This window comes from Bactrocera dorsalis, chromosome 6 (genome assembly GCF_023373825.1).
Source record: "Bactrocera dorsalis isolate Fly_Bdor chromosome 6, ASM2337382v1, whole genome shotgun sequence".
Taxonomy (NCBI): domain Eukaryota; kingdom Metazoa; phylum Arthropoda; class Insecta; order Diptera; family Tephritidae; genus Bactrocera; species Bactrocera dorsalis.
Genome location: NC_064308.1, coordinates 27571219 through 27588877, shown reverse-complemented (window position 1 = coordinate 27588877; position 17659 = coordinate 27571219). Strand labels below are relative to the sequence as shown.

At 39.0% G+C, this 17659-nt stretch overlaps 1 protein-coding gene across 25 annotated transcripts in view; it reads left to right on the top strand.

Moving 5' to 3' along the window:
* LOC105233049 (calcium/calmodulin-dependent protein kinase type II alpha chain) overlaps window positions 1–17659 on the top strand; it is a 417125-nt gene that overhangs the window by 280731 nt on the left and 118735 nt on the right. For 21 of the 25 annotated variants that reach the window (XM_049460543.1, XM_049460539.1, XM_049460541.1 and 18 more), the window contains one exon: window positions 9178–9234. The exons of the other annotated variants lie outside the window; for them this stretch is intronic. In XM_049460543.1, the coding sequence (XP_049316500.1) occupies window positions 9178–9234 (57 nt within the window). The remainder of the gene's footprint in view (window positions 1–9177; window positions 9235–17659) is intronic. 25 annotated transcript variants of the gene reach the window in all.

Below are 17659 nucleotides of genomic sequence, written 5' to 3'. Positions count from 1 at the left end.
AAGACAGTAATCTGCGAAACACCTGTTTAATTCTTCTTAACTTAGAAACCAAGCACTCAGTTAGTTTTTGACAATCTTTTGTAGTGATGAATACTCGCCTGACCTTCAAAGCGAAAATTTCGTAGCGAGTGGTTAAAAGTATTCGGTTGTTTTAAAGAATAGGAAGCATGTGCATATAGCTAAATTTAATTGACTTCTAAGTTTTTTTTGTATCTACATATTTTTCAAAATATGGAATGAAATAAAACCCACTGTTTTGGTGATAAGAAAATATGTTAGTTTTGCAATGGATTTGGTAGGCGAAGATATTGTCAAGTGGCAACACTGGTGTGAACTATTAAAAGAGCGAGCACTGCCTATTCACACAATACGTTGTTGATTTGCTAGGTCCAAAGCCACTTTGATAAGGTCCAATAAATTTGTTGTCGGTGGGCTTTAATCTTTCGCACAGTTTGCTCAATAGAACCTTATACACGATGCTGAGGAGGCATATCCCGGCCTCCGCCGCTTAGTTGTTCTTCAGACAGGTAATTGCTATTCGAACGTCTTCATAGTCGGGAATCGGGTTCGCCTTCTCCTGGCGTCATACTTTCGTTGCCATTCAGCAGACTGGTGAAGTGTTTCTTCCATATTTTTAGTATGATCTGGGCATCAGTCACTAGGTCACCTCCTTGGGTTCTACAAGTCGCCGCAGTTTTTCGTAAAATTTTCGAGCATTACCCTTGTTGGCCAGTTTGTAAAGCTCTTCATACTCACGCATTTCGGTCTCTCTCTTTTTCTGTCTGCAAATGGGTCTTGCTTTCTCCTCAACTCTCGGTATCTATCCCATTCCGCCAGTGTTGTGGTGGTAACGTTGCGAGGTAGGCAGTCTGATTTCTCTCTGCTGCGACACGGCACGACAATCTTCACCGTACCATCTGTTTTTTTTGCATTTTCCGAAAACCAACGGTATGGTTGCAGTTGTACGTAAGGCGCTTGGAATGCCGTCCCACAGTTCCCTTATACCGAGTTATTGACGAGTGCTCTCAGAGAGCAGGAGTGCAAGTCGAGTAGAAAATAGTTCGACTGTATGTTGTGATTGCAGATTTTGGTGGTCCGAGTCCATGATAAGACCTCAGAGCGTACACACGTCTAAAATACTGGAGACATGTATATCAAAACATAATCGATCTGGTTGGTGGCTTTTCAATCCGGGCTTTTCCTTGCCCGCCTTGCCGTTAAAGTAGCCAAGCACGATTTTGCAATCGTGTCGCGGACAGCTCTCATAGGTGCGCTCCAAGCGCTGATAGAAGGCATCTTTGGACACATCGTCCTTTTCTTCCGTCAGTGCGTGGGCGCAGGTCAGCGGTATGTTGAAAAACTTCGCTTTGATGCAAATTGTGGCCAGACGTTCATCGACCGGAGTAAATGGTAGTACTTGGCAACAAGGTCTCTATGCCAACTTGCGCTCTTTTATTTGGCCACTATAGTATATGCTACAAGGACCTACTCGCCTCAGTGCTTGTCCCCTTCATCTCATTTCTTGGACAGCGGTGATGGCAGCATTTATTTTTGCGAGGACATCAACCAGTTGGATGACGGCACCTTCCGAATTAAGGGGCTGGACATTCCAGATACATGCCCTCAAATCGTAATCCTTAATTCGTTTTGTATGGCTGTCATCAAAATTGAGGTCTCCCATCCGAGGCTGTTTTTGACTGTTCATTGGGGACGTTTTTTATGTTTCGGGTACCAAACCCAGCTCACAACTCTGTGGAGGGGATGTTTCACCTACTCACTTTATCTCGCCTTTAAACGGATGTTCAATTCTGTCAAGTAAAAACAAGAACTATTACTCGTATCAACTGAAGATCTCTAAGGGCCTAGTTGTTGTAATTAAGGGTATAGAGTCCGCCGTAGATTCTAGTGAAGTCAAAGAAGCATTGGGATAATGCGGTTTTGGTATTAAACAGTTGTGCAAGGTGCGTTCCCAGTAAACAGGACTAAAAAAAAACACATCAAATGGTTTTTTCGGCAAAATCAATTTATTTTATTCAAAATAGTATCCTTTTGCTTCAATATAGTTTTTTGCACGGTCAAAAAGCTTGTCGAAGGAGTTTTTTGTTCGTTGGCTGGTATGTCCGCCAGTATGCCGGTGCAAACCTTTTGAATGGCCTCTACGTCTGTATAACGCTTTCCTTTCATGGGCAAATGCATTTTTCCGAAAACGAAGAAGTCGCACGTTCAATATCTGGTGAATACGGGGAGTGGTTAATGTTTAAAATGTGCTTTTTGTTCAAATAATCGGTCTCAAGCGTTGTTGGATTCTGAGCAATTTTTGGTCGTCAGTCAATTTGAGTGGAACAAACCGTGCACACACCTTTCGTAAGCTCAAATCTGCGGTCTAAATGCAATAAATCGATGTATTGGAGATGTTCAATTCCATTTCCATAAATTGCAATGATGATTTCGGCTGATTTTTGATGAATTCAGGCACAGTTTCGATGGAATTTCCGGTGATCACGGATTTTGATGGACCCACATGTTGATCACCATTTATGTCCTCACGACCACTTTGAAAACGTTGAAACCACTTGTGCACTCTGCTATGGGATAGGAAATCATCTCCATAAACTTGTTTCTTCAATTGAAACGTTTCGGTAAAAGTTTTATAAATTTTAAAACAAAATTTAATGTTGGCTCTTTGTTCGAAGCTGATTTTCGCGCCGATGACACAAACATACTGACACTTAAAACGCAATAACTTCACTTCCAATAAATGGAATGTCATGAAATTCTTACTGGACAATCAATAAAGACAGATTCTAACACACCAGTCGCTATATAGATGGCGCCACCATATGGCGCTAGATTCAAAAAACCCTGTTTACTTTAGAACACACCTTGTAAATATATAATATTAGCTGACCTCGCAGCCATTGTCCTGCGTGAAATTATGTATTTTCAAATGAAAAGAAAGTTAAATTTATCATTTCATTTTTTTTGTTTTCAATGTAACGCAGCTTTATAAACAACGTTTTTAGGTTTCTGTTCCGGTGTACAGAAAAGATGGTTTTCCAACTCGTGAGCACGCCAAGGCCGTGTGAAAAACATAGCATTTCCTTATTTATGCCGGAACTGAACTGAAACGGAAAATCGTTAGAACTCAAAGGAATTCGTAGAGTCAAGCATTCTCCCCCTTGTATTCGGTGCATGAAGATTGCAAAACATAATAACGACGGATCCTACTTCGAGACGCAAATGATGCGGTGGCACACCAAGCCTGTCCAAAGAATTTAGAAATACCACTGGATAATTCACGGCGTCGTCTTCATTGTCAAGACGATCGATCGATTTGTATGAGGGCAAGTCTCCCGGAATTTGACTTTGAATCTTCCAGTTTAAGTCAACAACATCGGAATTTTTGGCAGCTAACATTGCGCGTGCACTTATGGAATTGTAGTTACGATAATTTTGCCAATGTCCGAACATTTGTGATGAGTTCATCTTTCGTGAATTGATATCGAACCACCGGAAGTATCAACCGAAATTGAACCATTTCCAATTTTTAGCGAAAACGATGTAAAATGTCTTTGACAATGTCGAGGTTTATATCGAAAAGTATGCAAATTTCATTTTCATTCCAGTGATTAGCGTGTTTCAGCATTTGTAATTGCTGGCTTACTTCTCCAAAACTTGCACATATTCCCATATACCATTCACAGTAAGCAATGACTCAAATAAAGTTGAACCGCGTACATTAATCAATAGCAACCGAAGGTAGAAACAATCGTCGTTTTTCGGGTGGATTGTGTAAATTCGTCCTAATGCATTAGTTGATAAGACACCTGGATGTCAATCTACTGGTTGGCCTTGCTTTCTGCGTAACTATTCGACGATGCATTCCATGTACAATATCAAGGTATTTTCGAATAGATCAATGTTCTCACAAACACATCATTGACGAAAGTTAAGAGAAAACTCGTCAATGTTAATTTTGTTGCTGGCGATGTTTCCACTGGCTATACTGTATTTACTGGGATGAAATGCACTCTTTGGCCATTCTCCAAATTAACTGCGAGACGCACAGCAGTCGGAAAACGTTCATGAATTGCAAAACTAAATATCCTACAAAGCGCTTTATTGCAGTTCACGTATCGACCGTATCGTTCAAGACCAATAATCGCCATGTTGCTTCCTTTGTTGACGTACTTACAAACGTATTTTATCGATTACACCAAACTGCAATACTCAACATTGACATGAATTTTGAATGTGAATTAGACAACAGTGGCGAATATGGTACGATCCATGTGTTGTCAACTTCGATACTCACGCCTCTAAATTGATGCTAAATGTTCTGCCATTGTCGTCTGGTGAGCAACGATAGAGTGGATATCCATCATTTTTAGTTTGTGTGTTCGAAAGATAAGTACGTGGATACTGTTTCGTGCATTTATTGACAGACATTCAAAGCGAAGTGGGGTTTTGGTGTCCGCAAGGTTCATGAACCTTATTGGTTTTCATCACTTCGTATAATACTGGATCTTTCTTTGCACCAGGAATTGCCGCATTATTGAATGATTTCATCAACTTGATCTGGTGTAACCACCTTCCATCATCCAAAGAACAATGTGTGCGTGCGGCAAACTTCTCTTTTGCCACTCAACAGAGTACATCTAGCATCTAACAGCACCATATATGCGTTGCTTCAAGATAATGTCCATCGAAGCTGTTGAAAAGTCTTGCTATGACATCGTGACGATCGCTTTCTGATTGATCGCAACCCATAATACCGCACGTATATCATCGCATCCTGGGAGTACTCGTTCATGTGGCTTGGGCTGCTAATGTATGTTGATGCCAAAAAGAACGCCGACCGATATAAGCGCGACCTCTTCATGGCATCGTGACAAATTTCAAGCTGTAATTGATCACTTTGTGTGAAAAACACATAAAATTTTCACGGAATAATTTTCAAAAATTTTTGAAGCAAACGCTAAATTTGAACGATTTAAATAATTGAAAAACAAAACAAAAAATTGAATAAAAACATTTGTATGGAAAAAAATATCTTTTTGGAATTGTTCAATTTTCCGATTTTTCTTCATGAAAGACATACAGGTTCTTTATTTCTAGACCTTTCCCGATCCACGACGAACAACCTCTTAAAATTTGATCAATATTGGTTCAGCCGTTCTCTTAGCGTTACTAACGAACAAACATTCATTCGTTTGTATGAGAAAAAGAAAAGGGCTGTTTTCAGGGGTTTTCCAGCAATTATTCGAATTTTTTTCTCCGCAGAAACCATCCCTGAATCTCAACGAACATCATAAAAAAAGAATCATCAAATTTGGTTCAGTCGTATGAAAGTTATAAGCGTACATACATTTTGGCGATTCATTTTTATTTATATAGATTTATTTTTTTATTTTTTTTCGGAAAATTTTCCAGAATTTTCTTAAGTATTCTCCTTGTTTGGGCGGAGACCTGTCCGAATTGGTGGTAATCACCGAAATCGGTCCAGGCGTTCTCCGGCTATAAGCGTAGTAACTAACGTCACATTCTTTTATATACATATATAGATTTAAGCAACGGTCCGGTACAATGTACTAGCTGCCAAGAATATGGGCATACCAAATCATATTTCACTCTACGCAGTGTTTGTGTGGTATGTAATGATTTACATGCGCCCTTAGGAAAAACGAATTAATTAAAAGATGTAGCAATTGTGGAGGAAATCACACTGCTAACTACAGAGGTTGTCCTGTATATAAAGATTTGAAATCGAAGTTGTCAAGCACGTCGTAACCAAATGTTACAAAACTCCGTAATGAAATTATAGCAATCTCAGATAAAAGTTCAAATCCTATTACTTCTAACAATAATAATATGCAAGGAAGCTATGCAAATGTGGTGAAAGGTAACACTGTACAAATGCAACTGCCGCAAAACCCTCCAAATGGAGGTATTGAAACTAAGATTATAAATCTTACATAGTGTATGACACAATTTATATCTACCATGCAAAACATGATCCAAGATGTAATAAAATCACAAAATCTAATGCTGCAAAACTTATTAAGTAAAAAATGAGCCTATAAATATCGGTATATAAAATGCTAACGGTGTTAACCAACAGTGTTGATTAGAAATCGTTTAAACCACTATGCTCTAGAATCTTATACTACACCACAGTTGCAAGCTAAAAAAATATCAATAAAAAATTGGGGTTGTGACTTAAATCGTACGGATATATACTGTCCCCCACATTTTAATATTACAGATAGCGAATTTAAAGACTTTTTTGGAACACTAGGTCAAAGATTTCTAGCTGGTGGAGATTACAACGCAAAACACACGTACTGGGGCTCACGTCTTATTAATCCAAAGGGACGACAGCTGCATTACACTTTTATACATACGCATAATAAGTTGGATCCTGGTAAGCCGACATACTGGCCCATTGATAAAAAAATCCAGACTTAATTTTGCTGTAGTCAGAAATATAGATAGATCGCTTCTGATAGCTGATACATGTACAAACTTATCATCTGATCATGCTCCTGTACTAATAAAGTTATACGAACAGCCCATGATATTTGAGTCAAGAGTTTCTCTAACATCATATAAAACTAACTGGTTGAAGTATAGAAAATATATCAGCTGCCACACCAATATTAATTGCAAAATAATTACAGGAAAAGACATTGAAGAAACTATAAGAATAATAACTAATGCGGCTGTATTGGCAACACCAAAAAGAAACAATAAACCGGTTGGTTTTAGAAAGTTCACTAATATTGAAATAGAGAAACTTGTAAATGAGAAAAGACGAGCTAGACGTGAATGGCAGTTAACTCACTCCCTTTTAATTCTGCTTCAACTGAAATCTGTCGTACGAAAGTTAAAAAAGCGCTTAAACGCGAGGAAGAACACAATACTGGAAATTATGTCAAGAAACCGTGTCCAAATTCTAGCAAGCAAAACTCCCTTTGGAAAGCCCAGAAGTCTTTCAAGTCACCAGTAGATTCCAACATGCCTCTAAGATAGTTGAATGGTAATAGGGCACGTAGTAATGAGAAAAAGTCAAATTGCTTTGCAAATCACCTAGGAAAGTTATTTCAACCCAATTGCCCAAAGAACAACTTTAAGTTGCCAACCTTGCCCAATACCGCAAAAGAGTCCCTTGTGTCTGTTAGGACTTCCACTTCTGAAGTTACTAGAATCACAAAAGAGCTTAATCTGAAGAAGGCATCAGGACACGATAATATTACTACAAAAATGATAATTGAGTTACCAAATATTGCGATAAAATTGCTGTTCTAGCTCTATAATTCAGTTCTTGGTTTCGGTAACTACTAATTTCGTGGAAAAAGTTGCAGATCATGATGATACATAAACCTAGTTATGACCTATCACAGCCGTCTTCCCACAGACCAATAAGTCTCTTACCCTGTATTTGAAGAAGTGTTACTATCAAGGATGACGCTGGATTTTCAGCTTGCACCACTCACAGAAACACGTGCCACGGAAATTTTTGTCCTGACTCTCCAGATGCGGAGACAACTGACCAGACGCTAGTTCGTTAGCTAGGAACGCCCTCTACCGAGTCCAGTCGGTGAGCGCACGCTTCGAAGTGCAGTCGCGGCGCAAGAAAATCAGTCTTATTATTTTACGAACAAACTCTGTATTTTCTATAAATATCCTAAAATTTAATCATAATTGAAAGGTATGAAAATGAAATTCTTTATTTCTCTGAAAGTACATTCGTTCGCTCTCCAAAAGTCACCATTGCATCCCGAAAAAAATCAGCGTGGCCGTGCAAAAGAAATCGAGTTTCGTACATAATGCCATTGAATGTACTTTCACTGGAATAAAGAATTTCATTAATACGAGTATCCCAAACCGTTTTTGTTTTATTAAAAAATAAAAAACATTTGTAGCGCTCTTATTGAAAACCCCGTTATTATTAGCTTTGGAATTGTATTTTGTTCAGTTGGTTTTTCTTAGTATTTTTTCTGTTCCGTATTTTTAGTTTCCTCTTTATCCTCCTCTGTATCTTCACTGTTATTGAAAACAGAGTTCGTCAAATTGATTTGAACTTCCAGCCGTTCCAGATGTTGGGTTAAACAATATGTTTTTGTGTTTTTTTGTAATGTTAGGCGAGTTGCAGCTTGTACTTTTATTTGATTTATACCCTGAACAGAGTATATTAAATTTGCCACAAAGTTTGTAACACCCAGAAAGAAACGTCGGAGACCCCAAAAATTATGTATATAAATAATCAATCAGCGCGAAGAGCTGAGTCGAATTAGTCATATCCGTCTGTCCGTCCGTCTGTATATAGGCAACCTAGTACCTCACTTTTTGAGAAATCGATCTGAACTTTTTCACACGTCCTTTCCTCTCCAAGCAGCTCCACATTTGTCGAAACCACCGATATCGGGCCACTAGAGGATATAGCTGTAGAAAACTGATGCCTGTTGACAACATATCTTCACGAAATTTGTTGTCTAAGATTGCGCTATAATCTCCAAACAAGTTGTTCAGGTCGGTCCACTATGGCATATAGCTGTTATAAAAACTGAACGATCAAAACCAAGTTCTTGTACGGAAACTTCTTTATTTGTGAAGGATATTACAGCTTCGGTGTAGCCGAAGTTGATGTTTTTTCTTGTTTTTACTTCAATTATTTTTTATTTTTATAGTGCTTGTTTTCAATGATGACTTATATTATATAAATATCAATTCATTTTTAGCAGACGGTCGTTAGGTAAGCAAACATATTATACCTTTGTGCAATATATTGAGAGAAGTTCATTAAAGCAATGATACTGCAAACGCATATTGAAAAATTACGATAGTCATCATTTAATTGAGTTATTTTGCGCCTTTATGTTGTACATGAACGGTGTTTTATATTTTAACTTGTGTTATTGTTTTGCTTATTTTATAAAACAAATAGTTAAATAGTTGTATTTATACAATTCGATGTAGTTTTCACTCGTGTGCCTATCGCACTAATCTGGCGATTGATAATGCAAAAGAACATTTTTTTAGAAATATGCTAAAAAGTAGAACTAAAGTTAGTTAAAAAATAAACTCTTAAGAAAAAAATTAACCAGCTGTAAGTGCATCAGAAACACTATTACTATTTGTTTATTTTCCATTCTTTTTTTATTTTTTCTTTTGTAGAAGATAAAAAGGGAATTGTTGATCGCAGCACAACAGTCATATCAAAAGAGCCCGAAGGTAATCTTGTTAAATGTGTTTACATAAAAAATAACTAAAAAATCTATTTCTCAAATACACAAGAAACAATTTTATTACTCACATCATTACATAAAACTAATGCTCATCTTATACTGCATTTTTCAAAATTTTGAACAAAATTATCCCGCATTTGCTAAGTTAAAGTGCCACTGAATATAAAAACATGTATTTAACATATTGCGGTGGAGGTAAAGTAATGGCAAACATTTCATATCATCCATTGTTTGATTTGTGGTCTTGTATTTCAAAACTTACTCGGTTTAGACAACGTAAATAAGAATTTTGGAACTTTTACAAATTTAAAATATAAAGTATGAAATTGGTGTAGTTGCTTTTCTATAGTGAAAGAAAAGAATAAGTCATTATAAGTTTAATACTGTCAACAAAAAACAAAACGGATATCACAAACTCTGCTATATTATCTTCTATAGGTCGTTGGTATATCTCTTCAAAATCGTTGCCGTTCTTACCAGTTAGTTGTTCATCCTCTTTTCGCGGATCTTTACAACGTTTCATAGCATTTTCACACAGTACAAATTGTATTGTGTTTGGTGCTTTGTTATTTCTCATTATTTGTACAACCGATCCCCAGCCTTATCGTAAATTTCGTGTAGAAAAAATCACAAATTTGTGTTTTTATTACCATGAACTTCTCATTCGAAAATTTTTCTTAATCGTTAATGATTTTTTTCACGCGAATCCCTGAAATTTGTTGACAAAATTGTTAGTTGGGAGCAACTATCCATAAAATTTTAGCTTACTTTATTAACTATTTATTTGATTTTAAAAGGAAAGGGTTTTAACCCTTTGAGAAAGTGCATGTATTTTTAATGAAACTACATGATTCTGCCAATAGCAAGAGGCCTTTATCGAAATCGGTTTCAGAATAAAAAAAGATAACCATCGGTTTTCAAGTTGCTACCCAATGTGGGGCCATTCAAGTTTTTTTTGTTTAATCCATTACTTCCTCAATTAAACCAATACATAAAAAAAAATGCCTGCATAATTTATGCAGTTAACACAGACTCGATCAAAAAAGATTTAAAGACGAAATGACCTAGCCAGCGTAGCCACTGTCTTCTAAGTCGCTGAACTACCATATGCCAATGGCGTCGTATATCTCATACAGCTCATCGTTCGATCGAATGCGATATTCGCCGTGGCCAACACGCAAAGGACCATACATCTTCCGCAGAACCTTTCTCTCGAAAACTCATACCGTTGGCGTATCAGATGTTGTCATCGTCCATGCCTCTATACCATATAGCAGGACGGCAATAATAAGTGACTTATAGAGTTTTGTTTTTGTTCGTCGAGAGAGGACTTTACTTCTCAATTGCATACTTAGTCCGAAGTAGCACCCGTTAGCAAGAGATATTTTGCGTTGGATTCGAGGCTGACGTTGTTGTTGGTGTTGATGCTCGTTCCAAGATAGACGAAATTATCTACAACTTAGAAGTTATGACTGTCAACAGTGACGTGGACGCTTAGTCGTGAGTGCGACTACTGTTTGTTTGATGACAGGAGATATTTAGTCTTGCCCTCGTTCACCACCAGACTTACTTACTACGCTCCCTTATCCATTCTGGGGAAAACAGAACTAACGACGCGGTTGTTAAGACCAATGATATCAATACCACCAGCATACACCAGCAGCTGTACACTCTTATAGAAGATGGTACCTCATCTATTTACTTCTTCACCTCGAATTATTTTCTCCAGAAGTAGGTTGAAGAATTTACACAAAAGAAAGTGGCATTGTCTGAAACCTCGTTTGGTATCGAAAGGCTCGGAGAGGTCCTTCCCGATCCTGACGGACCTTTTGGTGTGACTCAAAGTCAGTTTATACAGCGGTATTAGTTTTGCGGGGATACCAAATTCAAAAATGGCGGAATAATGGCGGCTCTTTTCCGTGCTGTCAAAAGAAGCTTTGAAATCGACGAAAAGGTGGTGAGTGTCGATTCTCTTTTCACGGGTCTTTTCGAAGATTTGGCACATGGTGAAATCTGGTCAGTTGTTGATTTGCTAGGTCTAAAGCCACTTTGATAAGGTCCAATAAATTTGTTGACGGTGGGCTTTAATCTTTCACACAGTATGCTCGATAGAACCTTATATATGATGTTGAGGAGGTTTATCCCTCGGTAGTTGGCGCAGATTATGGGGTCTCCCTTTTTGTGGATTGGGCAGAGCACACTTAAATTCCAATCGTTCGCATTGCTTTCGTCCGATCATATTTAATAAAGAAGCTGATGCATGCTCCTTATCAATTCTTCGCCGCCGTGTTTGAATAGTTCGGCCGGCCATTCATCGGCTTCCGTCGTTTTGTTGTTCTTCAGACGGGTAATTGCTATTCGAACGTCTTCATGGTCGGGCAATAGAACGTCTGCTCCATCGTCATCGATTGGTGAATCGGGTTCGCCTTCTTGTGGCGACTTACTTTCGTTGCCATTCAGCAGGCTGGAGAAGTGTTCCTTCCATAATTTTAGTATGATCTGGGTCACCTCCTTGGCTTCTACAAGGGTCTACATCGTCTTGAAACTTTCTGTTAGTCGCCGCAGTTTTTCGTAAAATTTTCGAGCATTACCCTTGTTGGCCAGCTTGTCAAGCTCTCCGTACTCACGCATTTCGGTCTCTATTTTTTTGTCTGCAAATGCGTTTGCTTCACACTTAAACTATCGGTATCTATCACATCCCGCACGTGTTGTGGTCGATTGTAACGTTGCAAGGTAGGCAGTCTGTTTTATCTCCGCTATAGTACGGTAATCTTCATCGTTCTATCTGTTCTTTTGCATTTTCCGACGGTTTAGGTTGCAGCTGTACGTAAGGAGCTTAAAATGCCGTCCCACATTTCCCCTATACCGAGTTGTTGACGAGTGCTCTCAGAGTCGAGTAGAAAATAAGATAGTGGTCCGAGTCGATCTTAAGACCTCAGAGCGTACACACGTCTAAAACACTGGAGACGTGTATTCCGTCTATCGAAACATAATCGATCTGGTTAGTGGCTTTTCGATCCGGAGACAAGCAGGTACCTTGGTGAATTTTTCTATTCTTAAATCTAGTACTACAAATAACCATATTTCGGGCCCCGAGAAGTCAATCAGCCTCAACCCGTTTGGGGATGTTTCCTCGTGGAGGCTGAATTTACCGACTCTTGTGACAAAGATACCTTCCTTGCCCACTCTGGCGTTAAAGTCGCCAGCAAAATTTTGACATCGAGGCGGAGGCAGCTCTCATAGGCTTCAAGCGTCCCATACATCGAATTTCTTGGACGCCGGTGATGTCAGCCTTCATTTTCACGAGGACATTAACCAGCTGGGCAACGGTACCTTCCCAATTAAGGAACCGGACATTCCAGGTGTATGTCCTCAAATCGTAATCATTAATTCGTTTGCCATGGTCGTCATCAGAAGGAATCTCTCATTCGAGGCTGTTTTTCACTGTTTATTGGGAGCGTGTTTTACGTTTCTGATACCAAACCCTGCGCACAACCCTATGGAGGTGATGTTTCGCCTTCTCAATTTAGCTCGCCTTCAAAACGATGTTCTTTGGCTATAAAAATAGGTTTATTGGGGTTTCGCATTTCTAATCAAACTATAACTTATTTTTTTATATTTATACCAATAAATAAACAAATATGTACCATTTGGGTCGACTACTTTTTGCCATTTTTCTAATAGAAATATTATTCCATCAGTAAAAAACTTTCATCAGTTTAAATCGAAATTTCGAAATTTGCAGAACAGAGGCGATCGAACCGTTGTTGTGCTACACGAACAGAGACAGCATCGTCTCCGTAAACTTGGCAAATTTCATGGGTGGCTTGCGTGCATTCTTCCCTTTTTTATACAAAAATTAAAATTATGGCGAATTTCTTCATTATTTTCAATCATTTTTGAACAGCTGTAACTTTTTTTCAACTTCCCCAATTTAAATTGTTTTGATTAAATCAAGCTTAAAATCTCACCTTTCCAACAATAAGTGGTATGACACAATGTGTAGCACTGAAGATATACGACTACAACGACATCTATTGATAAAATACGAAAAAAACTCGTCCGACTATTCAATGTTTTAATTTAATTTTACGGTTTTTTTAATTTTCTTATTTAGCAGTGTAGCAAAGGCCAACCTAAAAGAAACTAATGTTGTTCAACCTCTGTCGTAATTTTAAAACTGATCAATATGCAGAAAGGGTTGCACCTATATAAATAATCTGGATGACGAGACGAGTTGAAATCTAGATGACTGTCTGCCTGTCTGCCTGTCCGTGGGTCCGTGCAGACTGTAATTTGAGTGAAAATTGAGATCTCTTGATGAAACTTGGTATGCGTGATACTTAGTAAAAAGAAATTTACGAGTTCGTAGACGAGACTACTGCCACGCCCACAAAACGCCATTAACTGAAACCCTATAAAGTGCTATAACTAAGCATTTAATTATATAAAACTGTAATTTGGCAGACGGGATTGCAGTAGCAAAAGACACCTGTGGGCAAAAGAGGCGAGTTCCCTTCCTCTAATAAGTTTAATGTACATATCTTCTAAACCACTAAAGCTACAACAATCAAATTTGCTCAACGCAAAAATTATAATAACTCCTACCGACGTTGTGAAAATAAAAGAAAGCGGAAGATAACCCCGCTCACTTCCCATATAGCGGTACTTTTCAAAACTATTCTTCTTCTTCTTTACTGGCGTAGACACCGCTTACGCGATTATAGCCGAGTCAACAACAGCGCGCCAGTCGTTTCTTCTCTTCGCTACGTGGCGCCAATTGGATATTCCAAGTGAAGCCAGGTCCTTCTCCACTTGGTCCTTCCAACGCAGTGGAGGTCTTCCTCTTCCTCAGCTTCCCCCGGGGGGTACAGCGTCGAATACTTTCAGAGCTTCATTGTTTTCGTCCATCCGGACAACATGACCTAGCCAGCGTAGCCGCTGTCTTTTAATTCGCTGAACTATGTCAATGTCGTCGTATATCTAGTACAGCTCATCGTTCCATCGAATGCGATATTCGCCGTGCCAACGCGCAAAGGACCATAAATCTTTCACAGTACTTTTCTTTCGAAAACTCGCAACGTCGACTCATCCGTTGTTGACATCGTCCAAGCCTCTGGGGCCCTATTCTGTAACTCGATTCGAAAATGTATTCTATTCGAAATTTGGATCTTGTTTATAATTATGCGAAAGTTGTACCACCCTGTGCCAGAATAAATACGTACAATTTTCGTTTTTGCTTTCTACAACTCAAAAGCTATCGAATATTTTATCCGAAAATTGGCTTAAAAATCCGAAAATCGAGTTACAGAATATACAAAATCCGAATTCGAGTAAATTTTTTTTCGAATCGAGTTACAGAATAGGCCCCCTGCTCTATATAGCAGGACGGGAATTATGAGCGACTTATAGAGTCTGGTTTTTGTTCGTCGAGAGAGGACTTTGCTTCTCAATTGCCTACTCAGTCCGAAGCAGCACCAGTTGGCAAGAGTTATCCTGTGTTGGATTTCCAGGCTGACGTTGTTGGTGGTGTTAATACTGGTTCCTAAATAGACGGAGTTATCTACAACTTCAAAGTTATGAAGGTCAACAGTGACGTGAGAGCCAAGTCGCGAGTGCGACGACTGTTTGTTTGATGACAGGAGATATTTCGTCTTGCCCTCGTTCACTGCCAGACCCATTTGCTTTGCTTCCTTGTCCAGTCTGGAGAAAGCAGAACTAACGGTGCGGGTGTTGAGTCCGATGTTATCAATGTCATCGGCATACGCCAGCAGTTGTACACTCTTATGGAAGATGGTACCTTCTCTATTTAGTTCTGCAGCTCGAACTATTTTCTCCAGAAGCAGGTTGAAAAGGACGCACGATAGGGAATCGCCTTGTCTGAAACCTTGTTTGGTATCGAACGGTTCGGAGAGGTCCTTCCCGATTCTGACGGAGTTTTTGGTATTGCTCAACGTCAGCTTACCCAGCCGTATTAGTTTTGAGGGGATACCAAATTCAGACATCGCGGCATAAAGGCAGCTCCTTTTCGTGCTGTCAAAAGCAGCTTTGAAATCGACGAAGAGGTGGTGTGTGTCGAGTCTCCTTTCACGGGTCTTTTCAATGATTTGGCGCATGGTGAATATCTGGTCGGTTGTTGATTTACCAGGTCTAAAGCCACACTGATAAGGTCCAATCAGTTTGTTGACGGTGGGCTTTAATCTTTCACACAATAAGCTCGATAGAACCTTTTATGCGATGTTGAGGAGGCTAATCCCACGGTAGTTGGCGCAGTTTGTGCGGTCTCCTTTTTTATGGATTGGGCATAGCACACTTAAATTCCAATCGTTCGCATTGCTTTCGTCCGACCATATTTTGCAAAGAAGCTGATGCATGCACCTTATCAGTTCTTCGCCGCCGTGTTTGAATAGCTCGGCCGGCAATCCATCGGCCCCTGCCGCTTTGTAGTTTTTCAGGCGGGCAATTGCTATTCGAACTTCTTCATGGTCGGGCAATGGACGAATCTGCTCCATCGTCATCGATGGGGGTATCGGGTTTGCCTTCTCCTGGTGTTGTGCGTTCACTGCCATTTAACAGGCTGGAGACGTGTTCCCTCCATAATCTAAGTATGCTCTGGGCATCGGTGGCTAGATCACCTTGGGGGGTTCTACAAAAGTATGCTCCGGTCTTGAAACCTTCTGTAAATCGCCGCATCTTTTTGTTGAGCCTCGAGCGGAGGCTTGGACGTTGACAACAACTGATGAGTCGACGTTGTAAGTTTTCGAGAGAAAAGTTCTGCGAAAGATTTATGGCCCTTGCGTGTTGGCTACGGCGATTATCGCATTCGATGGAACGATGAGCTGTATGAGACATATGACGACATTGACATAGTTCAGAGAATTGAAACACAGCGGCTACGCTGGCTAGGTCATGTTGTCCGAATGGACGAAAACACTCCAGCTCTGAACGCTGTACAATCTTCATTAAAATCTACTAAACTGTTTTCGAGTTACAGTTGTCATCGATTCAAAAAACATAGTTTTGAAAAAAAACCTTTAAAGTTTCACATTAGCGCTTTGAAGGGTCCGAGCTCTCTTTCTTATTTCTCGAATAACTCAAAAACTAATTATCGGATCACCGTGAAATTTTCAGGGAATATTTTTAAGAGATTACACTTAACGAAAATGCAAACAAACTTAATTTTTTTTAAATTCTAACTACCCCTAACCCCTTAACTATCTTATCTTTTAAGTTGGTTTCAACTGGACACAGTGTGCTAAATTTTACTTAAATCGGTTCAGCAGTTTATGAGTCCATCGCGGACAAACAACGTGACACGTACTTTTTTGATATAAAGATATGTATATACAAAATTGCTTAGATTCCGATAGTCTTGTTGACATTTTACATCTTAAAGTATTTCCCTGGCTTTGATTCTTGCAAGTTGCAAGTTCGGTTGCACTCGAACTTGACCTTTTCTTACTTTTTTTGTACAACTTTCATTGCTTTAACAGCTGTCCTAATGTGCCAAAAACGCTCCGATTGTGAGATTATGCTTACTTTTCAGCATAGATTTATTGACCTGTCGTATACCACAAAATCTAACGGGGTCAAATGTTGAGATCTTGGTGACCAATTGACTGGCGCATTGTTTGATATGCTTTGATCACAGTTCGTTTCATCGAAAAGGTGATTTTACAACAGCCTTATCTAGAGAAATCTATTTAGGATTCTTCATATGTGAAATATGTAAATTTTGTATATTGTTCGAAGATGTTTTGAAGTAACATTTTAAGTTTAAGTAATCTTAACTTAGTAACTAATAAGCGAAAGGATGCTGGAGGTTATTTTTTATTTCACTGTGATTTTAATTTTTGTTAATGTAAAAATAAAACCACTAATAAATGACGAACGAAAAAAGTGCAGTGACCATCATATGTAGTTGCCAACTTTTAAATTTAAAAGTGCACCAAAACTTGAAACTTGATATTTACAACAAATCAACTATTTTCAGACATACTATATATCAACATGGTATATTGGCCACGTATTCGATACGGAGTGTGTTGAGCAGTTTTAGTTCGATTTGGACAATTTTTTGATCATAGGGAAGTAGGCGTGGTTGTAATCCAGCTTCACCCGTTTCCACACTGTAAGAGATGTCGGTTGAATGTCACATACCGAATTCGGTCACTAGGTATCTGATTTTACCTAAAAGTGGGCGGTGTCACTCCCATTGCCCAATTTTGACCTCGGCTCCTATAAAGCCTTCTCTTATCGTCACAGGGGTGGAGTTTAATGTCTAAGGCGTATTTAGTTATTGATTTATAGCACATTTTATAGTTTTTAACAGTACCGTTATATGGGGAGTGGACAGGGTTATCTGCTGATTTCATCCATTTTTACAGTGTAGGTACTGGTGTGCTGGCTAA